Source organism: Dipodomys merriami, unplaced genomic scaffold (assembly GCF_024711535.1).
Source record: "Dipodomys merriami isolate MVZ:Mamm:240054 unplaced genomic scaffold, mDipMer1.0.p SCAF_17, whole genome shotgun sequence".
Classification (NCBI taxonomy): Eukaryota; Metazoa; Chordata; class Mammalia; order Rodentia; family Heteromyidae; genus Dipodomys; species Dipodomys merriami.
In genome coordinates this window covers 30,729,461-30,754,156 of record NW_027203048.1, presented here as the reverse complement: position 1 = coordinate 30,754,156, position 24,696 = coordinate 30,729,461, and the positions used below count along the sequence as shown (strand labels likewise).

The 24,696-nt window shown below is 40.0% G+C and overlaps 2 protein-coding genes across 8 annotated transcripts in view; one reads left to right on the top strand and one right to left on the bottom strand.

Moving 5' to 3' along the window:
- The first annotated feature begins 129 nt into the window (after positions 1-129).
- The window catches only part of Asb3 (ankyrin repeat and SOCS box containing 3), a 138,346-nt gene continuing 113,779 nt past the window's right edge, over positions 130-24,696 (top strand). For 5 of the 6 annotated variants that reach the window (XR_011372527.1, XM_070025625.1, XM_070025623.1 and 2 more), the window contains exons 1-2: positions 130-207; positions 17,924-18,132. Coding sequence is in view for 5 of the 6 variants with exons in the window: in XM_070025625.1 (XP_069881726.1) it covers positions 17,937-18,132 (196 nt within the window). In the remaining variant the exon portion in view is untranslated. Of the gene's footprint in view, positions 208-13,827; positions 13,872-17,923; positions 18,133-24,696 lie in introns of those variants that run through there. The other variant, XM_070025621.1, reaches the window with a different exon arrangement.
- Positions 4,341-13,724, bottom strand: Chac2 (ChaC glutathione specific gamma-glutamylcyclotransferase 2). Of its 2 annotated transcripts, XM_070025612.1 has the most exons (3): positions 13,301-13,723; positions 7,836-7,871; positions 4,341-5,656 (listed from the first exon to the last, which is right to left on the bottom strand). In XM_070025612.1, exons 1-3 carry the CDS (start codon positions 13,433-13,435, stop codon positions 5,291-5,293), a joined length of 537 nt encoding a protein of 178 aa, XP_069881713.1. In that variant the 5' UTR covers positions 13,436-13,723; the 3' UTR covers positions 4,341-5,290. The 2 variants fall into 2 exon arrangements, with proteins under 2 accessions (XP_069881713.1, XP_069881714.1); XM_070025613.1 differs by lacking the exon at positions 7,836-7,871 and having other exon boundaries at positions 13,301-13,724.

The following is a 24,696-nucleotide window of genomic DNA, read 5'->3' as shown; positions in this document are numbered from 1 at the left end:
CAGGCGGCATATCAACATCCGGGGTCACGGGGCAGCCCGCTTACGGAAGCCGGGCGGCGGGTCGCGTTTCTGTAGTTCTCTACTACCTCAGGTCTGAGGTGGGCTCGGATGCCTCGTTTTTCTGGCACCCGACGCCGGAGGGAGACTTAATCTGGGGGACCCGGGGACCAGCTTTTCCCTCTGAGAAGTGGCCGCACGGCGAAGCCGGTGAGTTCCGGTGGCGCCAGCCGCTGCGGGTCGCTGCTCGCGCGCAGCGCTGGTGGGTGGGCGGCGGCCGGGCCCGCTGGGCGGGGGCGGCGGCCGGGGCGAGCCGGGCCGGGGCGGGCCGGGCCGGGGCTGGGCCTCGGGAAAGCCCCAGGCGGTGGGGAAAGTGGCCGCCTTCCCGACGGCCCCGCGTGCACTTCGTCTCCCCGCTCCGAAGCGTCTCCTCGCCCCGGCTGCTGCCCGTTCTCGCGGCGTCTTGGTCCTGCTGCCCTGGCTGAGGGAAACCCTAGGGACCTGCGGTCCCCGGCCCCGTCTCCCGGACGGAGACTCCCGGCGGGTGTGCGTGCTTGCGTGTGTGTGTGTGTGTGTGTGTGTGCGTGCTTGCGCGCGTGTGTGTGTGTGAGACAGGGAAGCTGGAAACTTCTTATGTCAGGGGCAGGGCTAAGCGAATGTGGAGTGATGACTGAAATAGCATCCCCAAAACCAGACAAAAAGTTTTGGTTCCTTCGCGCGCTCTGTCTCCCTCTCCCCTCCCCCCTTCTCAAAAAAATCAACAAAGCTACTGTTTTAATTTCCAGTTTGTGCAATGCTGACCATAGAATGTCTGTTCTTTTCCTGGGAAGCTAGTTTGTTAAATTTGTTAAAAATCTGCCTTCCCACCTGGGGGTGTGGCTTAGTGATAGAGTGATTCCCTGGCCTGCATGCAGCCTTGGGTTCAACACCTCAGTACCACATTAAGAAAAACAAAAACAAAAAAACCCTGCCTTGGCCTAGGAAGGCGGCTCAGTGGTAGAGTGCTTGCCTAGCATGCATGAAGCCCTAGGTTCGATTCCTCAGCACCACATAAACAGAAAAAGCCAGAAGTGGTGCTGTGGCCCAAGTGGTTGAATGCCAACCTTGAGCAAAAGAAGCTCAGAGACAGTGCCCAGACTCTGATCAAGCCCCAGCACTGGCAAAACCCCCCCCCAAAAAACAAACCTTCCTCCCCCCCCAAAAAAAAATCCCTGCCTTTCCTCTTCCCTTTCCATAAATTTGAAGGAAAGAATAATCCATTTTCATCTATATTTTCTCTTAACATAAAGTCACAGTGTCAAAACCAATTTGCATCAGAATTGAGGCATTAGTGCTAATTTTTATTTTTTGGTGGCACTGGGATTTTTAACTTGTGCTGGGGAGAGCATCACTTTTGCCAATGAGTCACACTTCCAGTTCTTGTTTTATTTTTTGCATTAGGTATCTTTCAGGTAGGGTCTCAAGTCTGCGTAGTATCTAATCCCCTGTTCTGATCCTCCTATCTGTGGCTTCCCGTGTAGCTAGGATGATAGGTACACATTACTCTACATTTAGCATTGATTGAGATGGATATCTCACTAACTTTTTATCTGACCTCCTCAAATCTTACAAATCCTCCCACGTTGTGTGATTACAGGTGTGTGCCACCTCTCCCAGCATTTATTGGTGATATTTAGCATCTGTTGGTGTTGAATATGACAAGCCATTGAGATTGGTAATATGGCAAGTAAATGGGTTTCTTTCCTTGGTTTCTCATGGTCTGGCAAGAAATTACACAATTTTAAACTTGAGTAATAATGATAAAGCAATTAGAACTTATTTAGCATTTGTTTTAGCCTAGTTACTAATAGATTTTTTGTGTGTGTGTGTGCCAGTATTAGGACTTGAACTCAGGACCTGGACACGGTTCCTCAGTTTTGGATTTTGCTCAAGGCTATCACTCTACCACTTGAGCTTCAGCTCTACTTCTTTTTAGTTGTTAATTGGAGATAAAAGTCTTGTGAATTTTCCTACCCCACCTGGCTTTGAGCTTTGATCCTCAGGTCTCAGCCTCCTGAGTAGCTAGGATTACAGGTGTGTGGTGCCCCCCCCCCCCTTTTTTTTTTGTCTGTCCTGGGGCCTAAACTCTGGGCCTGGGCGCTGTCCCTGAGCTCTTCAGCTCAAGGCTAGACCTCTACCACTGGAGCCATAGTACCACTTCAGGCTTTTTTTTTTTTTTTTTCTGCTTATGTGGTGCTGAGGAATCGAACTCAGGGCTTCATGCATGCAAGGCAAGCATGAGCCACCTTCCCAGCCCTGGTGCCCAGTTTTAAGTGTGTTTAATGTATTATGTAAGAATTCTTATGAGGCAAGTATTAGTGATTACACAGTGAGGAATTTCAGTCCAGCAGAAAAGGCTTCCTAGTAGAGGTGACATTAGAGCTGTAGTTGTAAGGACTTACAGGAGTTTGTTAGGTGTGGGGAAATGGATTTGAAGCACAACCCCTTAGATGGCTTATTAGGGCTTTTTGGTGTACTCAGAGGGCAGGTAAGATGGAATATGAAGCAGGAGATTGGTGGTCAGTAGAGGAACAGGTTCAGAAGACTTGTAGGAAACTTTAGATATATTATTTGGCCAGAATTTCTTAAGGTGTAGACTTTTTGCTTTGGAATCATCTGAAATGATGCCTATTTTTCAAGTGTATAAAGACTAATTCCAAATGGATTAAGTGGTTCAATGTACAAAGCAATAGAAGAAAATTTAGGGTAGTAATTGGATAATCTTGGTGTTTAAGCTAGGAAATCCTAAGGCCAAGAAAGAAGTGAGAAGTATTTGACTAAAACATGAAAAGGTTTTTTTGTAGTTTTAGTAGCAAACTTACAAAAACAGCACAGAACACAGTTAAAACACATGTACTTGAAAGTAGGACAACTTAGAAAAGTACAGTGAATACATGGAATATGCCATATGAGGAAAATGCTACAAACATTATTTACCTTCTGTCAATAAATTTATTTTTAAAAATTCAAATGGTGACATCCAGATTAGTATTTGTGCCATTACTGGGTCTTGAGTTCAGGGCCTGAGCACTGTCCCTGACCTTATTTTGCTCAAGGCTAGTACTCTACTAGTTGAGGCATAGCTTCATGTCTGGCTTTTTGGTGGTTACTTGGGGATAAGTCTCTTGAGTTTGTCTGCCCAGGCTGGCTTTGAACCCTCATCCTCAAATTTCAGTCTCCTAAGTAGCTAGGATTACAGGTGTGAGCCACTGGTGCCTGACTTGTCCAGAAAAGTTTTTACATGCTTATTTATAGTTCTTATAAAGTTGAATTGCTGAGAGCCGGGCGCTGGTGGCTCACGCCTGTAATCCTAGCTACTCAGGAGGCTGAGATCTGAGGATCGCGGTTCAAAGCCAGCCCGGGCAGGAGAGACCGTGAGACTCCTATCTCCAATAAAACCACCAGAAAACCGGAAGTGGCGCTGTAGCTCAAGTGGTAGAGCGCTCGCCTTGAGCTGAAGAGCTAAGGGACAACGCCCAGGCCCAGAGTTCAAGCCCCATGACCGACAAAAAAAAAAAAAAAAGTTGAATTGCTGAAATTTCTTCACTGAAACAATTTGACTCGCGATAATGTTTTATATCCTTTTATTAAAACCTCACAAAATAGAAAAGCTATCAATACCTGATTTTCAGTCCCTTATCTTTTCCCTTGGAATCATATACATAGGTACCTTTAGATGCCAAGACCTAAATCTTTAAAATTCTAGAAAACACTTAAAATAATTACATAGCAGAGCAAATTACTAAGTAAGGAACTTTTTTTTTTTTTTTAAAGGGAAAAAAAGGACTGGGAATGTGGCTTAGGGGCAGAGTGCTTGCCTACCATGAATGAAGCCCTGGGTTCAATTCTTCAGTACCACATAAACCGAAAAAGCCGTAAGTGGCACTGTGGCTCAAGTAGTAGCCTGTTAGCTTTGAGAAAAAGAAGCTCAGGGACAATGCCCAGGCTCAGAGTTAAAGCCCCAGGACTTGCCAAAATAACCAAATAAGAAAATACAACTTTTCTACTATGTAGGACAGTTTAATTTTCTTTGCTAATTATTGTTCATGTGTGGGTTTGAGAAGTTGTAACTTAAAACATACATGAATAAAATGAATTATTAAACCCACACATGAATAATATGAATTGAAGAAATCAGCTATAATGTGAAACAAGGCTGTTTCAACTGGAGTTAATTATTAGTTTCCTACTTGACTAGCAGCTGCATAAACAGTTGATACTCTTATTTAGGTGACAAGTGGTAACAATGAAAAATGTGCAGTAAATAATCAAGTGATGCTACTTCAACAAATTTAAATCCAAAAGCTGTTTCAAGTACAACTTTTATTATGTACATTTCCACTAATCTGTAATTATCAGAAAGCCTTTTTTTCAGTTTCACTATAATAGAAATACAAAGTGAGTGACATTATCATTAGTGGATGTGATTTTTATAATGAGTAATATGAGTTCTTTAGCTTAATGACTGCTTTCTATGTAGTAAAATGTGTATTTTTTTCAAAAAGGAGATGTATAACACATTATACTTTCAAGGAAAATCTTATATTCAAAAAGCAAGTGTATTAAAAAATTTTTTTTGAGACAGGGAATTGCTATGTATTCCAGGCTGGTCTCAAGATCCTCCTGTCTCCATCTCCAGAACGGTGTGATTACCCAGCTAAAAGTCAACTGCTTTTGGCCTGAATTTGAGTCTCATTTAATTCCTGAATAATAAAGAAATTCACAATTAAGGTTCAAATTTTATCTATATTACCGTGTATTTGATTCACACATTATTTTAAGCTTGTATATTTTAAGTCATGGTTACAGAATGATTTTATAGGAATATATTGAAGGTGTAATTTTATTGTATGTATTGACTTTGGTTTAATTCTCTACACCTTTAAAATAGTATTGTGAGATGAAACAATAGGATTTTTACTCTGATAAAAACTGAATAGAGACTATTTCTAAAGAACTCACTTCTAATGAGCAAGTGTTCAATATCTTATAGGTAGGAAATCATTATGCTATTAAAACTTGAATTTCTCCTTTCTGTATTCTTCAGTCTTCGGAGTATATGTTTCTGGACACTTGCAGTTAAACTGCAAATTTGATGATATTCTGACTACACTATTTAAAATAGTATTATCTTCATGTAGTAAACACATTTCCAAAACACACTGCCATAATGCACTGAAGTTACTCTCTGAAGACTAAAAGCTCTGCTAATTTGGAAAAATCAATGACTAGGTCTTTGTAAGTAATTAAGGTTCTATTTTTCTTCTAAACGTTCCTTTACTAATTTTTCCAAAGAGAAAAGATGTTCATCTGCATCTTCTGGCACAAGGTTTCTGATAGAATTTGCAAGTTCAAAAAGATATTCTGTATTTCTTCCACTTGGACCAGCTGCATTAAAAATTTGTTCAGCAATGTCTTCAAGAGGTGCAGGACCAAGATAATTAGGATTATCACAGGTTCCAATATATAGCAACACACTGAATGGTTTTGTTGTGGGATCTTTTGGATAAAAGATCACTGTTATGGTTCTGTAGCCTCCTTTCTCTCTGAAGTCAAGGTATGTTTTTACTTCTTCTTCTTTTCCTACTGGCAGTTTATAAGCAACACCCCATACACAACCCTGTTGAAAAATGAAAAGAAATACTATTTAGTGTTTACAAGGCTAGTCAGAATAGGTGAAGATATGTTATGACCTAAGATAACATGTGTGGTCTTAGAAGCCAATTTTAAGTTCTGCCTCACTTAAGATGTACTGAAGAGGTACTAAGCATAAAGGAAGCCTTTATTTTGAATAAGCTATTTGTATCACAAACAAGAGTATGCTATTTATCTTTCAACAAGTTTTTAAGTTAATCCCCCACCCCTTTCCAAAGTAATGGTGTGATTATATCACTTTGCAAGAAGGAGCAGGAAAATTGCCCATTCTAGACCAGCTTTGGCTACCTATACAGTAAGACCCTGTCTCAAACAAACAAACAAACAAAAAACCATACAAACAACAAAGACTGAAATTTAAGATACTAGGTTTTTATTTGGTATTAAGAAAGCCTGTAGGCTGGGCGCCAGTGGCTCATGCCTGTAATTCTAGCTACTCAGGAGGCTGAGATCTGAGGATCGAGGTTCAAAGCCAGCCTGGGCACGGAAGTCCGTGAGACTCTTATCTCCAGTAAGTCGCTCAGAAAACTGGAAGTGGTGCTGTGGCTCAAGTGGAAGAGCACTTGCCTTGAGCTGAAGAGCCCAGGCCCAGACAGAGTTCAAGCCCCACGACTGACAAAAAAAAAAAAAAAAAAAGAAATTCTGTAGGGACAAAGTACTATTTATTTATTGTCAATTTGAAGTTCTAGTTACCTGTTTGGAGTCCTTTTTTTCTTTTTTAAATAGCTGTGCCTGGGGCTTGAACTCAGGGTCAAGGTGCTTTTCTCTGAGTTTCTTTTGCTCAAGGCTGACACTTGAGTCACAACTCCACATTCAGCTTTTTTGGTAATTTATTGGAGATATGAGTCTCATGGACTTACTTTCTTGGCCCTGACTGGCTTCCAACCATGACTCTCAGATCTTAGCCTCCTGAGTAGCTAGGATTATACACATGAGCCAATAATCCTCTATTGATTTTTTTTGTAGTGTAAATTCTTTTTTTTTTTTGTTGTGAAAATACTGTACAGAGGGGTTACAATTACATGGGCAAGATAGTGAGTACATTTCTTATCAAGCATTGTAGCCTCCTCCTTTGTTTTTGTTTACCCTTCCCATCCTCCCCCTCCAATCCCCCCCCTCCCCCCCCCCCTCCCCCCCCCCCCCCCCGCAAGTTGTAAAGTTCATTTTGGACATGACAACTTGTACTTCTCATTGTTGAAAGCATTTTAAAATACATTAATATAATCTGTTTTACTATCTTTTTTTTTTTTTTTAAACGAGACAGGGTCTTGCTGGCCTGGCTAGTCTCTAACTTGCCATTCAAATCTTGCCTCCGAGTACCAAGAACACAGAGAGCACTAGTGTTTCTGGCACTGCTTGATTTTTATACAAAGTTGTTCCCAAAGAGAAACCTTCAATTTTACAATATAACAACTGAAATCTATGTGTGAACAAAAATGATTAAAATATTTAAGGAACAGAAGTCAGTTTAGTAAGAGTTCTGGAACTCCAAATCTGTGGAAGAAACACAAGTGCTTTATATAACATTAGGCAATATGGAAAGTAAGAATTATTTAGTTTTTGGTTAACGAAAATATTAGATTCCTAGCTAATGTGAAGCGTTCAGGGACTGACTTGAGTTTTGGTGGTAGTTTGACTATATGAGAACTATTCCATTAATTCTTTTTTTTTTTGGGTCTGGTCGTGGGTCCTGAACTTTGGGCCTGGGCGCTGTCCCTCAGCTCTTCAGCTCAAGGCTAGCACTCTACCATTTGAGCCACAGCGCCACTTCTGGCTTTTTTCTTTTTGCTTATGAGGAATCAAACCCAGGGCCTCAGGCATGCAAGGCAAGCACTCTACCACTGAGCCACCTTCCCGGCCCCTCTATTAATTCTTAACATACACATTTTTAAAAACACAACAATGAGACTGCCTGCCATAAATTTGATAATATCCTGATTACACTATTAAAAAATAATGTTACATGTCATTTGGTTATACTTTATTGCTACCTTGCACTCTACATTCTAACTTTTCCTCTTGCCTTATTTCCCTCAAATATGAAAAACAAGACAAAATAAATTTCATTGGTTAAAACTGAAAAACAACAAACAAAAAATAAGCCCTGAATAATAAATCCTATGTAAAGAACAATTATATCATACCCCAGGATCTTCAACAAGAGTCACGACTCTTCCAGGCTGTTTTGAAAAAGGTTAAAAAAATACTGAATTAAAATTCAGTAAACAAGTAAACATTACTATCAACTCATTATTGACATGGAATAAAACTAACCATATTTGCTCTAAGAAACACTTTAAAAAAAAATGCTTATTTTTGCCAGGCACTGGTGGCTCATGCCTGTAATACTAGCAACTCAGGAGTATGATATCTGAGGATTCTGTTTGAAGCCAGTTTGGGCAGTAAAGCCTGGGAGACTCTTACTTCCACTAAAACTACCAAGAAGGCTATAAGTGGAGCTGTGGCTCAAAGGGGTAGATCACTAGCCTTGAGCGAAATAGTTCAGGGATAGTGTCCTGGCCCTGAGTTCAAGCCTTAGGAATGGCATACAGAAAAATGTCTTTCAGACTTTTCTGCTGAGGCTGGATTTCAACCAGGACCTCAGACCTGAGCCTCCTGAGAAGCTAGGATTACAAGCATGAGCTTTCTTGACTTAGTTCTGAGTGCCTTCGGTCTGGTTCCTCTTTATCCTTTAATCACCTTTTGGAGATTTCTTTGCCTTGTCTCTAATTTGCTTCCCTCTAGTCTGTATTCTGCTGGCTTCAGAATTTCTATCTGGATTAGGAATTTTAATATTTGATAGTGTACCGCGTAAAATGAAAATTCCTTAGCATAACTTAACTACAAGCTTCATTTCTTCCCACTTTGCCCTCCAGGATGTATTGAATGACTTTTAACCCCTACAAACATTTCTATCTTTGAATATACTAATGTACTGTGTGCAGTCCCACCCTCTTTGTTTACCTGGCATATCAGGCCATTTCCTCCATAAAGTTTTGGCTCATTCTCCAGGAAGACTTAGTAGCTCCACCTAAACTCTCACTGATAATTTTATTTATTTCCCTAGTAGTCCTTACCAAGTATTTTAGTTTGATAGGTATCCTGTTTTGTTTTTGTTTTTTTTTTTTAAATTATTATCTTTGAGGTCTGGTCGTGGGCCTGGGCGCTGTCCCTCAGCTCTTCAGCTCAAGGCTAGCGCTCTACCACAACACCACTTCCGGCTTTTTTTTCTTATGTGGTGTTGAGGAATCGAACCCAGGGCCTCAGGCTTGCAAGGCGAGTGCTTTACCACTGGGCCACCTTCCCAGCCTTTAATTATTATCTTTAAGTAGTTGTATAAAGAAGTTCCCATTCTACAAAACAGTATATGAATACAAGTTGTCTGACAACATTGTCACCCATCACTCCTAACCCATTCCTTCTCTTATTTTTTTTTAACTTAGATTAGGTGATTACATAAATTTCACATATTTCACAGTATTGTGGAATAGTGATACTTAGTTAACGTCACAAACACATTTTAACCTTCACAAGGCACATTGTCATTATCAATGGTCTATACAGTTTGTGAATTCTATGAGCTTTGTGTCCTCAGTTTTAACTTCTTAAAAAATAGTATTATTAAATGTCTTGGTTGTAGGTGGGGGCAGGAGGGACAGAAAAAAAGAATATCTGGGAGTAACTTTAATGGAAGCGAAAGGAATACTGTGACTTCTGGTAGATGATATGGATAGGGACTACTGGTAAATTTACTTATAAGCTCTTTGACTCAAAAATAAATATAAATTTGTAACTGCACTTAATGAATTTTTTGGGGGGAGGGGCAATGATACTTACCAGAGGTTTTTCTAAGATGATTGGGATTGGAGGATATGAAATGAGTCAGATGGGTGTTTTCAATGAGTAATGTCTCTGTCTGGAAACTTAGGGATTTAGTAAATGTTCCCAATTGTCTAATAGTAAACTGTTTCCTTTTTATGAACTTGTAATATATTCCACTTGTAGGGAAAACCTTCACATTTAAATAAGATGGTTATTTTAGAGAGAAACTATCAGTTTTGCAATAACTAGATGCTTAATTAAACTTTAACAAAGCTAAAAATTAGCAAGCATAATTTAAGAAATCAAGTAGGTTCAGTATTTTGCCCACTGCACTATGTGGAAATGAGACTAACACTTTGCATTTTTGTATAAAAAAGATGAGGTTTTTCTGATGACTAACTGGGGTACTGGCTGTTGTGAAAACATGATTCGTGTCCTCAATATCTGAAGTTATACCGACTTCAGGGATCTTTCTGAAACATTTTGTTGTTTTGTTGGATATGTAACATTTACATAAGGCTGGTGATCCAAATCTACTTTAATAAAAATGTGAAGTAGGTCTGGGATGTAGCTACATGGCAAAGTGCTTGCCTAGGAGGTGCAACACTCTGGGTTTGATCCCTGGTACCATTAAAAAAAATGAAGTAAAAATGATTTTTTTTTTTTTTGGGTGGTACCTGGTTTGAACTCAAGGCCATACACTCTTGCTCGGCAGGGACTTTACCACTAATGCCCATGGTTTTTTTTTTTTTGTTGGTATGTGTACTAATCTTGGGGCTTGAACTCAGGGTCTGAGCACAATTTCTGAGCTTTTTTGCACAAGGCTAGCACTCTACCATCTGAGCCATAGCTCCACTTCTGGCTTTTTAGTAGACAAATGGGGATGAAAGTCTTGGGTCAGGCATTGGTGGCTCTTGCCTGTAATTCTAACTACTCAGGAACTGAGATCTGAGGATTGTGGTTCAAAGCCAGCCTGGTCAGTAAAGTGCACGAGATTCTTATGTCCAATTAACTACCAAAAAAAGCTAGAAATGGTGTTGTGGCTTAAAGTGGTAGAGCACTAGCCTTGAACACAAAAGCTCAAGGACAGCACCCAGGCCCTGGGTTCAAGGCACCAAAAAAAGAAAAAAAAAAAAAAAACAACCCAAACCAGGTTCATAGACTTTCTTGCGGGTGGCTTTGAACCATGATCCTCAGATCTCAGCCTCCTGAGTAGCTAGGATTACAGGTGTGAGCCACTGGGACTCAGTCCAACACTTGAAGTCTTTTGTTTTGCACTGGATAGTTTTAGATAGGGTGGTGATCCCCTATCTTGTGTCTGGATCTTGATCATCCTATTTTATTTCTGCAGTAGCTGGGATAGCAGGTGCATGCCATCTTGCCCTGAATCTTCCACTGAGATGGAGTCTTAGGAACTTTTTTCTGATGCTATCCTGATGTACCATTATTCTCCTTATCTTAGTCTTCCATGTAATTAGGATTTCAGGCATGAAACACTGTGCCCAGCTACTGGTTGAGAAGACCTCTTAAGATTTTTTTTGTTTTTGCTTGCTTCTTCTGGGGCTTAAACTCAGGGCCTTGTGTTCTTGTCATTTTTGCTCAAGATTGGTGTTGTACCAATTCAGCCATACCTCTTCTTTTGGCTTTTTGCTCAGCTTCTGAGTAGGTAGGATTACAGGTGTGAGCCACTGAGCCCAGCTAGGTTTTTTTCTTCTTCCTTAACTAGAATACTATTAAAAAGATGTTTAGTATTTGGATTTTCCTTTAATTTACTAGCATGTATTTCTAAAGTAAAAGGTTTAAAGTGGTTGGCAATGCCATTCTCTTCCATCTTTCCCTTCTTATATTTCAATAAACTTAACTACAAGGAGATAATCCCTTCCTCCCAGTGGTCTTTTAAGTAGTATACAAGGTCTCTCTTCCTTTTAAAGCATAATGAGCCAGGCGCTGGTGGCTCATGCCTATAATCCTAGCAACTAAGGAGGCTGAGATCTGAGAATCGTAGTTCAAAGCCAGCCAGGGCAGAAAAGTCTGTGAGACTCTTATCTCCAGTTAACCACCAGAAAACTGAAAGTGGTGCTATGGCTCAAGTAGTAGAGCTCTTGCCTTGAGCTGAAGAGCTCAGGGACAACTGTAGGCCCAGAGTTCAAGCCCCACCACTATCCAAAAACAAAAGAATAATGAACTACTGTACTGAGTTTTTTTTTTTTTATCATCAGCCTGTGTGAAGTATACATATCTTGACTTGCTGTATAATACATTGTACATTTTAGTTGGGAGTTGTAAAATATGCTATTATAACCACATGTACCTATTTGATACTTGGTTATTAAAGTGGGAGCCTGGGCTAAGACTTCCTCTTCAGTGGAAATTTAAAATGATCTTCTCAAAACTGAAACTCAAAAGATATTTTATGTTACTTTTTTTGGGGGGGTGGTGGTGTGGGTGTTGGTTGTGGGGCTTGAACTCAAGGGCCTGGGTACTGTCCCTGAGCTCTTTTGCTCAAGACTAGCACTCTACTACTTTTAGCCATAGCTCCACTTCTGGTGTTTGAGTGGTTAATTGGAGGTAAGAGTCTCAAACTTTCCTTTTCCCAGGCTGGCTTTGAATCACGATCCTCACATCTCAGCCTCCTGAGTAGCCTGGATTACAGGGATGAGCCACCAGTGCTCAGCTAGAATTAAATTCTTACTTGGCCAACTCTAGTTGAGGTAGAATGTTTTCTAACTCTGTCCCCACTTCCCATTATTTCAGTCCCATGTGCATACTATTTGAACCTTGATCTCTTACCCTTTCCACAACTGTAGGGATTTCTTTGTAATTAACCCTACTCTCTTCTTATTTCTGATTTCCAGTATTGTAAATATTGTGTATCTGATCTCCAGTATTTTAGATACTGTGATTTTGGGTCAATATAATATCTCTTAAAAACAGCAATCAAGCTCACATACATTTTCAAAAATATTTTAGAGAATAAGAAATATAACAATGTTTTATTCCCCAAAGATTAGGAGGCTAACCAAAACAAGTGGCCAAATTCAGTTACTACTTACTCCAAATTTAGTTTTATTCAGGTAGATCAGCCAATACAAGGCTGATTTGCATAGCTATTTAGCCGCTACTAATTCTCAGAATGCATATATAGAAATGAATGCTTTTGTATTTAAAGTAATATAATGGATGACAGTGAAAAATAGGTCCAGTAATTTATATTAAACATTTATAATTTAGGAGAACTACTGAGGAAGAAATATTAAAGCAATACGAGTTTAGGGCTGTTTTTCATATAACCAAGTTAACTTTACCAGTACTTGATAACCAAACTAGTCAAAATAAGCTTAATAACCAGAGATGATTTTGAGAACTAATTCTTACGTGGTTTTAGGCGTCATTTCATACAGTCGTTGGAAAGACAAACTAGAAACTACAAGCGCGTTTAGATTTAAGCCAGGGAGTCTGGCAGAATGCAGAAATGCCACCACGTTTAACTGCTCACTGTTTTCAGGGTGAGTGGTACTACTGCATTTTCGTGGTGGCGTGAAATTCGCTCCCCTTCCCCGTTTTTTTCAGGGTGGTCAAACCTAGTGTGTTTGTGGCCGCGGGGTTTTGCCGCCTCTAGAAACTGACCGGCAGCATCTTCAGCAGTTTTAGGGGGCGCCCAGGTCTGGGACAGAGGTGGGGCTGAGGAAGAAGCAGGTGTAGGTGTGTGGCCTCAGGGAAGCCTTGGGGTGGGGTCCGGATTGGGAGCGGCGCGGTGGGCGGCGTGGGGGCCCTGCGGGCTCCTTACCTTGCCCGGGACCCCGCGGTGGTCAGTGCTGCCTTGCCAGAAGCGCCTGCTGTAGTCTGTGATGTACCCAACCAGCTTGTCCTGGTAGGGGAAGTCTACCTTCCAGATCAGGGAACCGTAACCAAACACCCACATCTTGCCGGAGCCTCTGGGTCCCGCGGCGGCAGCCCCTCTGCCGGGGTCTCCCTGCGCCGCCGGGACTGCAGCCTCCCCGACGTACTTAACCGGCTGCTCGGGGCGCAGGCGCGATGACTGCGCCGCTGCTCGGGGCGCAAAGCACACTGGGGTTGTAGTCCAGGAACGTTTCCCACGCCCTTTGAGTCAGCATTGCTTCATTTCCTTGTTTGAAAGGATCGTTGACCTTCTGTGTACCAACTAGCTGATTTTTCTGCAGCCTCGGTAAATCGGTAAACTTCCTCTAGTGTGCTCGTGCCGAGGACTACAATTCCCACAATGCTTTTCGGAGGGCCGGGACTCCCAAGTTGAAACTTTTACCCGCCCCCTCCCCCTCCCCCCGGCTAACGGGAGGGGTGGGGAGGGTGAGCCCGGAGTCTTGGCCAGTGCAGTGTAGGTAGGTCACACTTGGCACCACACTTGGCGAGTAGAAAGACATTTTGTGTTTTGAAAATTGGATACCCGCGTATGTAACAGCATCCAAAGGAGCCGAAGCTGGAATTAATGTAATCCATATGGTTCAAAATCGGTCGTTTGCCTTTCAGATAAAACAAAATTGACAATGAAAGTCTTACAAAAAAGCAACTGTTATGCCAACGTAAATTGTTTACACAGTTAAAGTTTATGCTAAGAAGAACCGTGTATATTTTAGTGCCCTCAGTAGCTTACTTAGAAAAGAGCAAGGCTATGGCTCTTTTCAAAGCTCATTGAGGTGCCTACTGAAATTGTGTACAAAATTGGAATTGTGTACATGTAAATCTTTTGGGGAAAACCTTTATAGCGTTCATTAGTCAAACATCCTAATAAATGCTAAGATCTTCTGGTTAGAGCAGTCCCTCAAAAGTATTCTTTTTTTTTTTTTTTTTTTTGTCGGTCGTGGGGCTTGAACTCTGGGCCTGGGAGCTGTCCCTCAGCTCTTCAGCTCAAGGCGAGCGCTCTACCACTTGAGCTACAGCGCCACTTCCGGTTTTCTGGTGGTTTATTGGAGATAGGAGTCTCACGGTCTCTCCTGCCCCGGCTGGCTTTGAACCGCGATCCTCAGATCTCAGCCTCCTGAGTAGCTAGGATTACAGGCGTGAGCCACCAGCGCCCGGCACTCAAAAGTATTCTTTAGGAAGCTCACCTGGATTATCATGGTTGTGTATATGTTTGTGAATTCTTAACCAAATTAAATCCTTGAGGACTTCTATTCATCATTTTCAGTGTTTTTAGCTAATGCTAAAACACTCAGGTTCCAAGTATTATTAGTATTTTAAAAAGGAAATCTTAAGTTTAAAGATAACCAGACTTTTCTTATTTTCCCTTAAGTTGTAGTTTCCTATTCCTGGCATGGTTATTTTCTGTAACTCTCCCTTTCTCCCTTTAAAAAAAAACTTTCAAATATACAGAAAGGTTAGAAATATAATGGGCATTCATACACGCTCCGTGTAAATTTCTTTCTTTTTAAAAAATTTTTTTGTTGGCGTGGGGCTTGAACTCTGGGCCTGGGCACTGTCCCTCAGTTCTTCAGCTCAAGGTTAGTGCACTACCACTTGAATCACAGTGCCACTTCTAGCTTTTTCTGTTTATGTGGTGCTGAGGAATCGAACACAGGGCCTCATGCATGCTAGGCAAGCACTCTACCACTAGGCACCTTCCCAGCCCTCATGCTCCATGTATACCCAATGATTAATATTGATTAATATTTTGTTACAATTGCTTTCCTTTTTTCTCTATGTAGATACTTTAAAAGTTCTGAAGTATTTGAAAAAAGTTGCATGTGTTTGAGCATTTTATTGCTAAATACTTGTGCATGAATGGAGGAATAAGGACACATTCTCCTAATATCCAGTGCTTTTTTTATCATATCTAAGAAAATTAATAACAGTTGCATCATCAAATAGCTATTCTATATTTGGGTTTTCTTAATTATTTCAAAATTGTTTTGTAGAATTACCTGCTTCAAATCCAGGATCTAGTTGAAGGTTTTCTTTTTCAATACTGGGGACTGAACCCAAGGCATGCTAGGCAACTACTCTTACTACTGAGCCACACATTATTTAATTCTCAGTTGATGTTTATAAATTACATTTGCTTGACTGTGGATTGTCTTTTAGTCTAGAGCACAGGCCTTTTTGTGAAGGAGACATCTTATGAATAGTCCAATAGTCCACATAGTAGGGTTGAAATAAAGCTGTTTTACATTAAGATATTTGATAAATTTGAGTTTATTTTTGTATAAGTTGAGAGATGGGCAATTATTGTCAGTCTTCTATGAGTGCAAATCCAGTTTGTTTCCCCAGTACTGTTTATTGAAGAAGTAGTTTTTTCCAATTGCTTTGGCATCTATTTGGAGAATGAAGTAACTTGAGTTTATTTCTGACTGCTCTCTTCTATTCCATCAGCCTATGTGTCTGATTTGTTTAAGTACCATGCTCTTTTTGTTAACAATGGATCTTAGTATAATTTGAACTCAGGTAGGATACCTCTAGCATTATACTTTTTTGCTTAGAGCTAGGGTTGCTTTTCTGCCCATAGGCTCTTTTTTCTTTAGTGGTATCAGGGTTTGAACTCAAGACCTCAAACTTTGCCGCCAGCATCCTCCCCAGGGAAGACTAATTTTTTAAAAAAATCCTTCCTATTGTGTAAGGTACAACTCTTATATTTTATTGAGCCGAAACAACTTCTTGAATATTTTTTATGTCTCTTAAATCTGTACTGCTCTTATTGCACTCTCCATTTATCTTGGGTCACATATATTATTCCTATGAGACTGAAAACAACTTGAGATAGGATTTATGTCATCATCAATGTCATCTGTGTATACTCTCCATTACTGATCATATAGTTGGTGCTTATCTACACCACTAATTGTATAATTAAATGTTTGACAGTTAACATACTCTAGTAATGAATCTATTGATCTAATCAGTATAATCAATGGCTACCAATCCTCTTGATATAAATAAATAATGAACTTTTGCAGTAATAGTGTCACCTTCATTAACGATGATCATGATGAATTTTAAGTTTATTGTTTTATATACATTTTAAATATCTTTTCTCAAGTCTTTGTTTTTTTGGATAAATTACTTAGAATATGGTTCTAGAAAAAAGTCTTGCCTCTACCGAAGTAGATATGTTGGCATTTCCTGAATTACTACCTCCTTTTTTTTGTAGTTGTTGGCTGTAGTGCTTGAACTCAGCCTAGGCGTCGGCCCTGAGCCTCTTTGTGCTCAAGGCTATTGCTCTATAACTTCAGCTGCAGTGCCACTTCCAGTTTTTGTGTGGTTAATTGAAGATAAGAGTCTCATAGAGACTTTTCTGCCCTGGTTGGCTTCAAACCATGATCCTTGGATCTCAGCCTTTGAGTAGCTAGTATTACAGGCTGAGCCATGCCTGGTTCTGGAATTAGTACCTCTTAAGGTGATTAGAAAAATGAAAATGTGTGATAGGAGCATTATTAAAAAAGTTTGTCCTGTAAGAGACAACTGTTTTCCTGAGAAACTTGATTATAGCCCAACTTGCTTCACAGTGTCATTCAGTTGTCGTGCGTGCGTGTGTGTGTGTGTGTGTGTGTGTGTGTGTGTGTGTGTGTCCGCGCGTGCGTGTGTGCGCGTGCGCACACTCTGTTTCTGGGGCTTGGACTCAGGTCTCTTTGCTCTTATCCCTTTGCTTTTTCACTAAAGGGTAATGCTCTACCACTTTGAGCCACAGCTCTCCTTCCTGAAGCTATACTCAAAGCTTGAACTCTGACTTCAGGGGAACTTGAAATGAGCTGTAAAGGGAGATGACAGTGATGATGAGGGCAGTACTGCTGTGAAGAACATTCTGGGCTGGTATAGGGAAGCTGGGCTCATCTCTTTGTGGCAGCTCTTTGTTGATTTCAGAACATCCATTCATTGGGACTGTTTCAGCAAGTGTGGAGAACCTGAATGGTTAACATCTGGAAAGGACTAGCAGTGTTGGGAAAACCAGGATGACTACTTAATTACTCTGCTTTGTTCTTCTTAGTAAACACCTTTTACTCTTTTTTTTTTTGCTGTTGTTGTTAACATTTTTTGGGGTCTTCTGTAGAAAGTTATATGTAGAAGTTGAGCACTGCTGATACTTAAATGACGCTTTCTGCATAATGCAGCATATATTGGGATTCACTGGAGGTGTTAAACTCTCTCATCAACAGAGCTCCAAAGAGTACGTTTTGGTGAACAGTAGCAGAAACCTGGAAAGAGCTCGTCAAATATTTCCAGACTAGGAAAGATGAAGTATTTAAAATTCTCTTGAGATTATAAACAATATTCTTAGGAATACTTTAGGGACTTTCAGGTTTAGGCTTAACTATAATTAGAGGCTGTAGCATGACTGTATTTCTCTCTAGTCATATGAGAGATGCTAGACTGGCCTACTGTGATATGCTAATCTCTAGGAGTATTATTGACTATAGTATTATCTTTCTACCTTGTTTTGTAGGCTGGTCAAAAGAATGGATTTTACAGAGGCTTACTCAGACACATGCTCTACCGTTGGACTTGCTGCCAGGGAGGGCAATGTTAAAGTCTTAAAGAAACTGCTCAAAAAGGGCCGGTGTGTGGATGTTGCTGATAACAGGGGATGGATGCCAATTCATGAAGCAGCTTATCACAACTCTATAGAATGTTTGCGGATGTTAATTCATGCAGGTAAAGTAAATTCAAGGTATGGGAGGCTGCTCCTATGAGCTGGATTAATTTTTTAAAAGGTGATAATACATGGTAGTATTTGTTTTCCTTTCTGTAATCCTAAAATAACAGCCTTATCTGTTTAGGATAGTAAGATTGTTGCCTTGGATTATGTCAGCATGGTGTTCCATCTGGACATCGATAAATATTGTCTTTTGTGTGGAAGTGCTTGCCTGGCTTATTTTTATTGACTGTGCTAGGTGAGGTGGCAGAAGTAGTCTTCTGTTTTAAGCTTGGTAGTTACTGATCTTATTTGTTCTTTTTATAAACAAAAGGAACAGTGCTACTGAAATTGAGATTGAGTATTTTGTTTGGATTAGTCTTCTTCTTTTGAGCACTTTTCAGTTTCCTTAATTTGGGGTGACTTTCAATTCCTTGGACTTTGTAGAAGATAACGATAGAGCAAAGGCCAACGTGCCTACTTTCATAGTGCTTGTATTCCTGCCAGAGGAGAAAGAGACTACATACCTACAATGAAACAAGATTATATTTCAGAATGTAAAAGCATTGTGAAGAAAATAAAATAGTAGTGAATAGAGAGTAATGGTGTGATATTACACATATCATTAAGACTCTGCATTCAGTAACTTCAAGCTTATAGCTTTGGATCATCCATGATGAGATTTGTGATATTGACACCAGAGAAATCAGCCAGTGCTAAAGACTGGCTGCTTGCCACAGGGTGAACCAGTTAAATATTGATCAGCACACCACAAGTAAAGGGACTTTAGGAGAGGAAGACCATAGGAGGAATACTAATGGAGATTAACACATGAAACAGATGCTTAATTTCCATTATTTATTTAGTATATGCATAATCGCTGTTAGAGGCATTTACACGTATTCTTATTTTATTGATGAGAAGACCAAAGTTCAGAGAAGTTTACTTATTAAATGTTATCTAATAAACTAGAATATTTGGTTTGAACCTATTTCTCTCTGGGTGTATTGTATTGTATTGTATTTCATTACTTTTATTTATTTATTTGGGTCAGTCCTGGGCTTGAACTCAGAGCTTGGGCTCTGTCCCTAAACTTTTTTGCTCAGGTTTAGCACTCCATCACTTCTGGCTCTTAAGGTAGTTAACTGGAGATAATCATTTCATGGACTTTACAGCCTGAGCTGGCTTCAAAATGAGATCCTCAGGGCTGGGAATGTGGCTCAGTGGTAGAGTGCATGCATTAGGCCCTGGGTTTGATTCCTCAGCACCATATAAGTAGAAAAAGCTGGAAGTGATGCTGTGGCTCAAGTTGTAGAGCACTAGTCTTGAGATGAGAGACAGCGCCCAGGTCTAGAGTACAGGCCCCACAACTGACCCCTCCCTACAAAAAAATTTTAAAAATGAGATCCTCAGATTCAGCCTCCTGAGTAGCTAGGATTACAGGCATGAGTCACCACGTCCTGGCTTCATTTTATTTTATTTATAATTAGGCTATACTTCTGAAATGGCGTGAAAAGTTTTATTTCTTTCCTTTATTTTGGAAGTATGGTTTGAATTTAGGGCTTCAGGCTTGCTGAAGCAGGTGTTCTACTGCCTGAGCCACATCCACAACTCTTTTACTTTACTTTTCAGATAGGGTGTTGTGCTGTTGCCCAGACCAGTCTTGGATCAAGATTCTCTAACCACCTTTTTCAGAGTGGCTTGTGGGTGCCACAATGCCTGTCTTGTTTTTATTTTTATATTTTTATTTTTTGGTTGGTTGTGAGGCCTGAACTTTGTGCCTGGGTGCTGTACCTTAGCTCTTCAGCTCAAGGCTAGTGCTCTACCACTTGAGCCACAGTGCCACTTTGGGCTTTTTTTGCTTATGTGTGCTGAAGAATCTAACTCAAGGCCTCATGCATGCATGCATTCTACCACCAAGCTACCTTTCCAGTCCCCCTGCCTTGTTTTTAGAGATAGGGTCTCAGTTTTTTGCTGGGTTTGGCCTTCAATTACAATCCTCCTTTTTTTTTCTCTGCCTCCTAAATAGCAATGATTAAAACCATACTTGGTTTTGTCTGACTCTGTAATTTAAATCAGGATCTATTCTGAGAACAGCACATGGTCTTCTTACTTAAATTAGAGAAGAAAATTAAAGTTTGATATGGATTACTTAGAGATTCAATATGCACATGTTTCTTTCTTTTTCCACTTTAGCATATAGTGCATTTGCTTCTCTTTCTAGTATTAGAAATTTGGTATAATAGATATTGAGATAGCTCCTCAAGCTTGTCTTCTTAGGTGGTAATAATGGTCTTTAGCGGCAGTTAACCATGCCATTCAATATTAAACCTCTTGTTATGAAGGTCACTTCATATCTTAAAACGAATTAGAATATATACCTAAATAAATACTTTTATTTGGCAAATAAGTGGTCTAGCTTATAGTAATTTTTATTAGTTCATATTAAACAACACTATATTGTTAGACCAGTACAATTAATTATAGGTGTTGACAATCCTTAACTAAATAAGGCAATATAGGATAGTGATTGAGTATGGTCAGATGAACCTGAGTCCTGTCTAATGACTGCCACTTTTTGGTGTGACTTTGAGCATTTTTTTTTTTTTTCCTCAAGGCTAGTGCTCTACCATTATAGCTCCACTTCTGGCCTTTTCTATCTTTCTTTCTCTCTTTCTCTCTTTCTTTAATCAGTTGTGGGGCTTGAACTATAGGCTTGGGCGCTGTCCCTCAGCTCTTCAGCTCAAGACGAGCGCTCTACCGCTTGAGCCACAGCGCCACTTCCGGATTTTGAGTGGTTTATTGGAGATAAGAGTCTCATGGACTTTCCTTGCCCAGGCTGGCTTTGAACTGTGATCCTCAGATCTCAGCCTCCTGAGTAGCTAGGATTACAGGCATGAGCCACCGGGCACACAGCTTTGGCCTTTTCTTTGGTAGTTAATTGGAGATAAGTGTCTTATGGACTTTCCTGCCTGGGCTGGCTTTGAACCTTCAACCTCAGTCATCAGTTATTAGCCTCTTGAGTTACTAGGATTACATGTTAAGGTCTCCTGGCAGTGGTTGCCGTTCATCTGAAGGATAGAAATACTCTATTGTTCTTGCTCAGACAGAAACTCTAGGCCATCCTTAATTCCTTCCTTTTTTTCATATCCCTCATCCAATCAAAAAAAACCTTAGGTTTACATGTATTATATGTATCTCTGAGCCATGTATCCACATACATACTGCATAATCAGACTACTTTTTACTGCTTTTAATATCGTTGAGCTATATCATTTCTTGACTGGATTGCTATACTAGTATTTTAACAGATACATTTTTTGCTTTTGTTTTCTATCCATAACTCATTATGATATCAGAAATTTGTTTATTTATTTAATTTTATTATTAAGTAGTTATACAAAGAGGTTACAATTCCATAAGTCAGGTTATGAATACAGTGCATTTTGGTAAATGTCACTTCTTCCATCATTCTCCCTATTTTTTCCTCCTTCTGTCCCTGCAATTTATTTCACAATACAGAAATTTATTTTTGTACTGCTGGATATTGAGCCCAAGGCCTCAATGTATGCTAGGCAAGCACTTCGCCTCTGATATATAGACCTAGCCCTGATGATCTGTTTGAAAAATATCAGACTATCTGTTCAAAACTTTGCAGTAGCTCCTCATTTTCTTGTGAGTAAAACACAGCTCTTCAGCTCTTCAGCTCAAGGTGAGTGCTCTACCACTTGAGCCACAGTGGCACCTCCAGTTTTCTGGTGGTTTACTGGAGATCAGAGTCTCATGGACTTTCGTGCCCGGGCTGGCTTTGAACCTTGATCCTCAGATCTCATCCTTCTGAGTAGCTAGGATTATATGTTGAGCCACCGACACTCGGCTACTTGCATGATATTTTATAGTCTGTATTTAAAGTAATTTAATTACTTACCTGTAGATGGACAGGTAACTTTTGCTATTAAAGTGAACATGGATCTTTGTGTACAAGTATGAACATTTCAGTTGGATAATTTTAGCAGTCAAATTGCTGGTTCACTAAGTATGCTATGTTAACATGCAGGCTTTCTAGAGAAACAGAACCAATCGGGCGCGCGCGCTCGCGCGCACACACACACACAGACACACACACACACAGACACACACACACACACACACACACACGAGAAACAGAACCAATAGGACACTCACACACAAAGGAAATTTCCTAAGGGAAAGGTAGGAGTTCAGATTTGACTTTTTTAAAGAACTCTTGGGCTGGACATAGTAGTTCATACCAGTAATCCCTGCTACCTAGGAGACAGAGACGGGGATTTCTGTTCAAGACCAGCCTGGGAAAAAGTTAGCAAGATCCTAGCTCAAGTCAACTAGCTATAAAGAAAAATGAAATATTGTAATTTTCAGACAATTTGATAAAATTGGATATCATACTAAGGCACGCTCAAAAAGCCAAATATGTTTTTACTCATATGGAAGCTAGATTGAAGACAAACATTTGTGTACATATACATATGTACACACATACACACACATGCATGATTTTAACTAGGATTATGTAGGAGGATGATGAATAGGGAAGAGATAAGAAGAAAAATGAAGGGTGAATACTTTAAAAATTCAGTGCAACTATGTCTAAAGTTGGTGTAAGGAATCTCAGTGAAAACTATTGGTTAATAGGGAATTGGGGGAGCAGGGAAAGAGAAAAGAAAATAGTAGAGGGTTCTTCTAAGCCACATTACATGCTCGTCTGAAATACCATAGTGAAACCCCTTGGTACAAGTAATAAACACCAGAAGAAAAAAAATGAATAACAGGAAAGTAAAACAGACTGTTGGAGTGTGTGGGTACCAATGCTAGGGGATTGGAGAGACTAACAAAGAGGTTGAATGAGGATAAACATATGGTGGAAGCAATATATTTGGACCTGTTGCAGTTTTTTTTTTTTTTTCAATTGTAAAGGTGATGTACAAAGGGGTTACAGTTACATAAGTCAGGTAATGAGTACCTTTCTTTTTGAATAGTGTCAACCCTCCCTCATTTTGTCCCAGTTTTTTTCCCTCCTAACCCCACCACCCCATCAAGTTTTATAGTTCATTTCCAACATAGTGTCTAGTGAGTATCACTGTGGAATTAGTTCACCCTCTGTCTCACAGTTACTATGTTTCCCCTTATTCTCCCCAAATCAGACAAAATTACATACAAGACAAAAGGTTCAGAAATCAAAACCAGCAACAAAATGGAAAAAAAAAACAGAAGGAAAAAGAGAAAGTACAATAAAAAATTATTTCCATGTCTTAGAGTTCATTTTGATAAGCATCATTTTATATGATCATATGCACATAACTATTGAGCCCTTGTGGTATCTCTAAAGAATACCCCCTTTGGTCTCACTGTTTAGAGTCTCAATGTTTAGACTCCTGGTTAATTAATCATGTCCAAGTGTAATTTCTTTTCTTTTCCTATACATTTGTTTTACTTGTAGATTAATGGGCACATTCTAATTATTACAGATGAGGGAAATCATGCAACCTATGTTTCTTTGGTCTGCCTTACTTCGCTTAGAATAATTTTTTCCAGGTCTTTTTATTTCCTTATGAATGGTGCAATGTCATTCTTTCTGATGGAAGCACAGAATTCCATTGTATAGATACACATTTTCTTGATCCATTTGCCAACTGAGTGGGCATCTGGGTTGATTCCTAGCTTGGCTGTGGTAAACGATACTGTAACGAACATGGTTTTGCTGGTGACTTTAGTGTGGCCTGTTTTGTGGTCATTTGGATAAATGCCCAGGGGTGGGATCTGTTGCCTAATGAACATGGTTGTGCTGGTGGCTTTAGTGTGGCCTGATTTGTGGTCATTTGAATAAATGCCCAGGAGTGGGATCTGTTGCAATTGTTTTTAAGAAAGGGGATTGGGATGATGAGAGTGATAAAAAAGGGTGAGGTTGATTTGAATACATTGTATATATGTGTGGAAATGTTAAAACTAGACCCTCTTTGTTCAGTTAGTATGTACTACTGAAAAAAACCAATCAGTTGTCAACAGTGGCTCACACCTGTAATATCAGCTATACAGAAGCCTGAGATGTGAGGATCACTATTTGAAGCCAGCTTGGGGCAGAAAAGTTGATGAAGCTATCTTCAGTTAACCAGCAAGAAAGCTGGACTGTAGATGTAACTAAGGTGATAGTATACTAGCAATAAGCAGAAAAGCCAAATGAGAGCATGAGGCCTTGAGTTTAAGCTTCAGTACTGGCACAAAACAGACCAAAACAAGACAGAACTGGTGACACATGCCTTTGCCTCAGCTACTCTGGTGGTTGAGGTAGGAGGATTGTGTTCCAGGGCAGTTAGTACAGATCCCTATTTGGGGTAGGGAGGGGGAAGGAAAGGATTGGAGTTGGTTGCTCAAGTGATAGAGCACTTACCTACTAAGCATGAAATCCTCAGTTTTATGTTGTTTAGAGGTTAGCAAAAAAAAATCCAAAAGTAACAATCTGTTGTCTATTTCTACACACACTCTCTCTCTCTCTCTCTCTCTCTCTCTCTCTCTCTCTCTCTCTCTCTCTCTCTCTCTCTCTCTCTCTC

What these genes read in the sequence shown, in the direction of transcription:
- Chac2 (XM_070025612.1), bottom strand. Translation starts at nt 13,435, where the DNA reads ATGTGGGTGTTTGGTTACGGTTCCCTGATCTGGAAGGTAGACTTCCCC. An exon ending in ACCGCGGGGTCCCGGGCAAG is followed by an intron (nt 7,872 to 13,300) that starts GTAAGGAGCCCG and finishes TTTTCAAAACAG; the next exon opens with CCTGGAAGAGTCGTGACTCT. An exon ending in CTCTTGTTGAAGATCCTGGG is followed by an intron (nt 5,657 to 7,835) that starts GTATGATATAAT and finishes ATTTTTCAACAG; the next exon opens with GGTTGTGTATGGGGTGTTGC.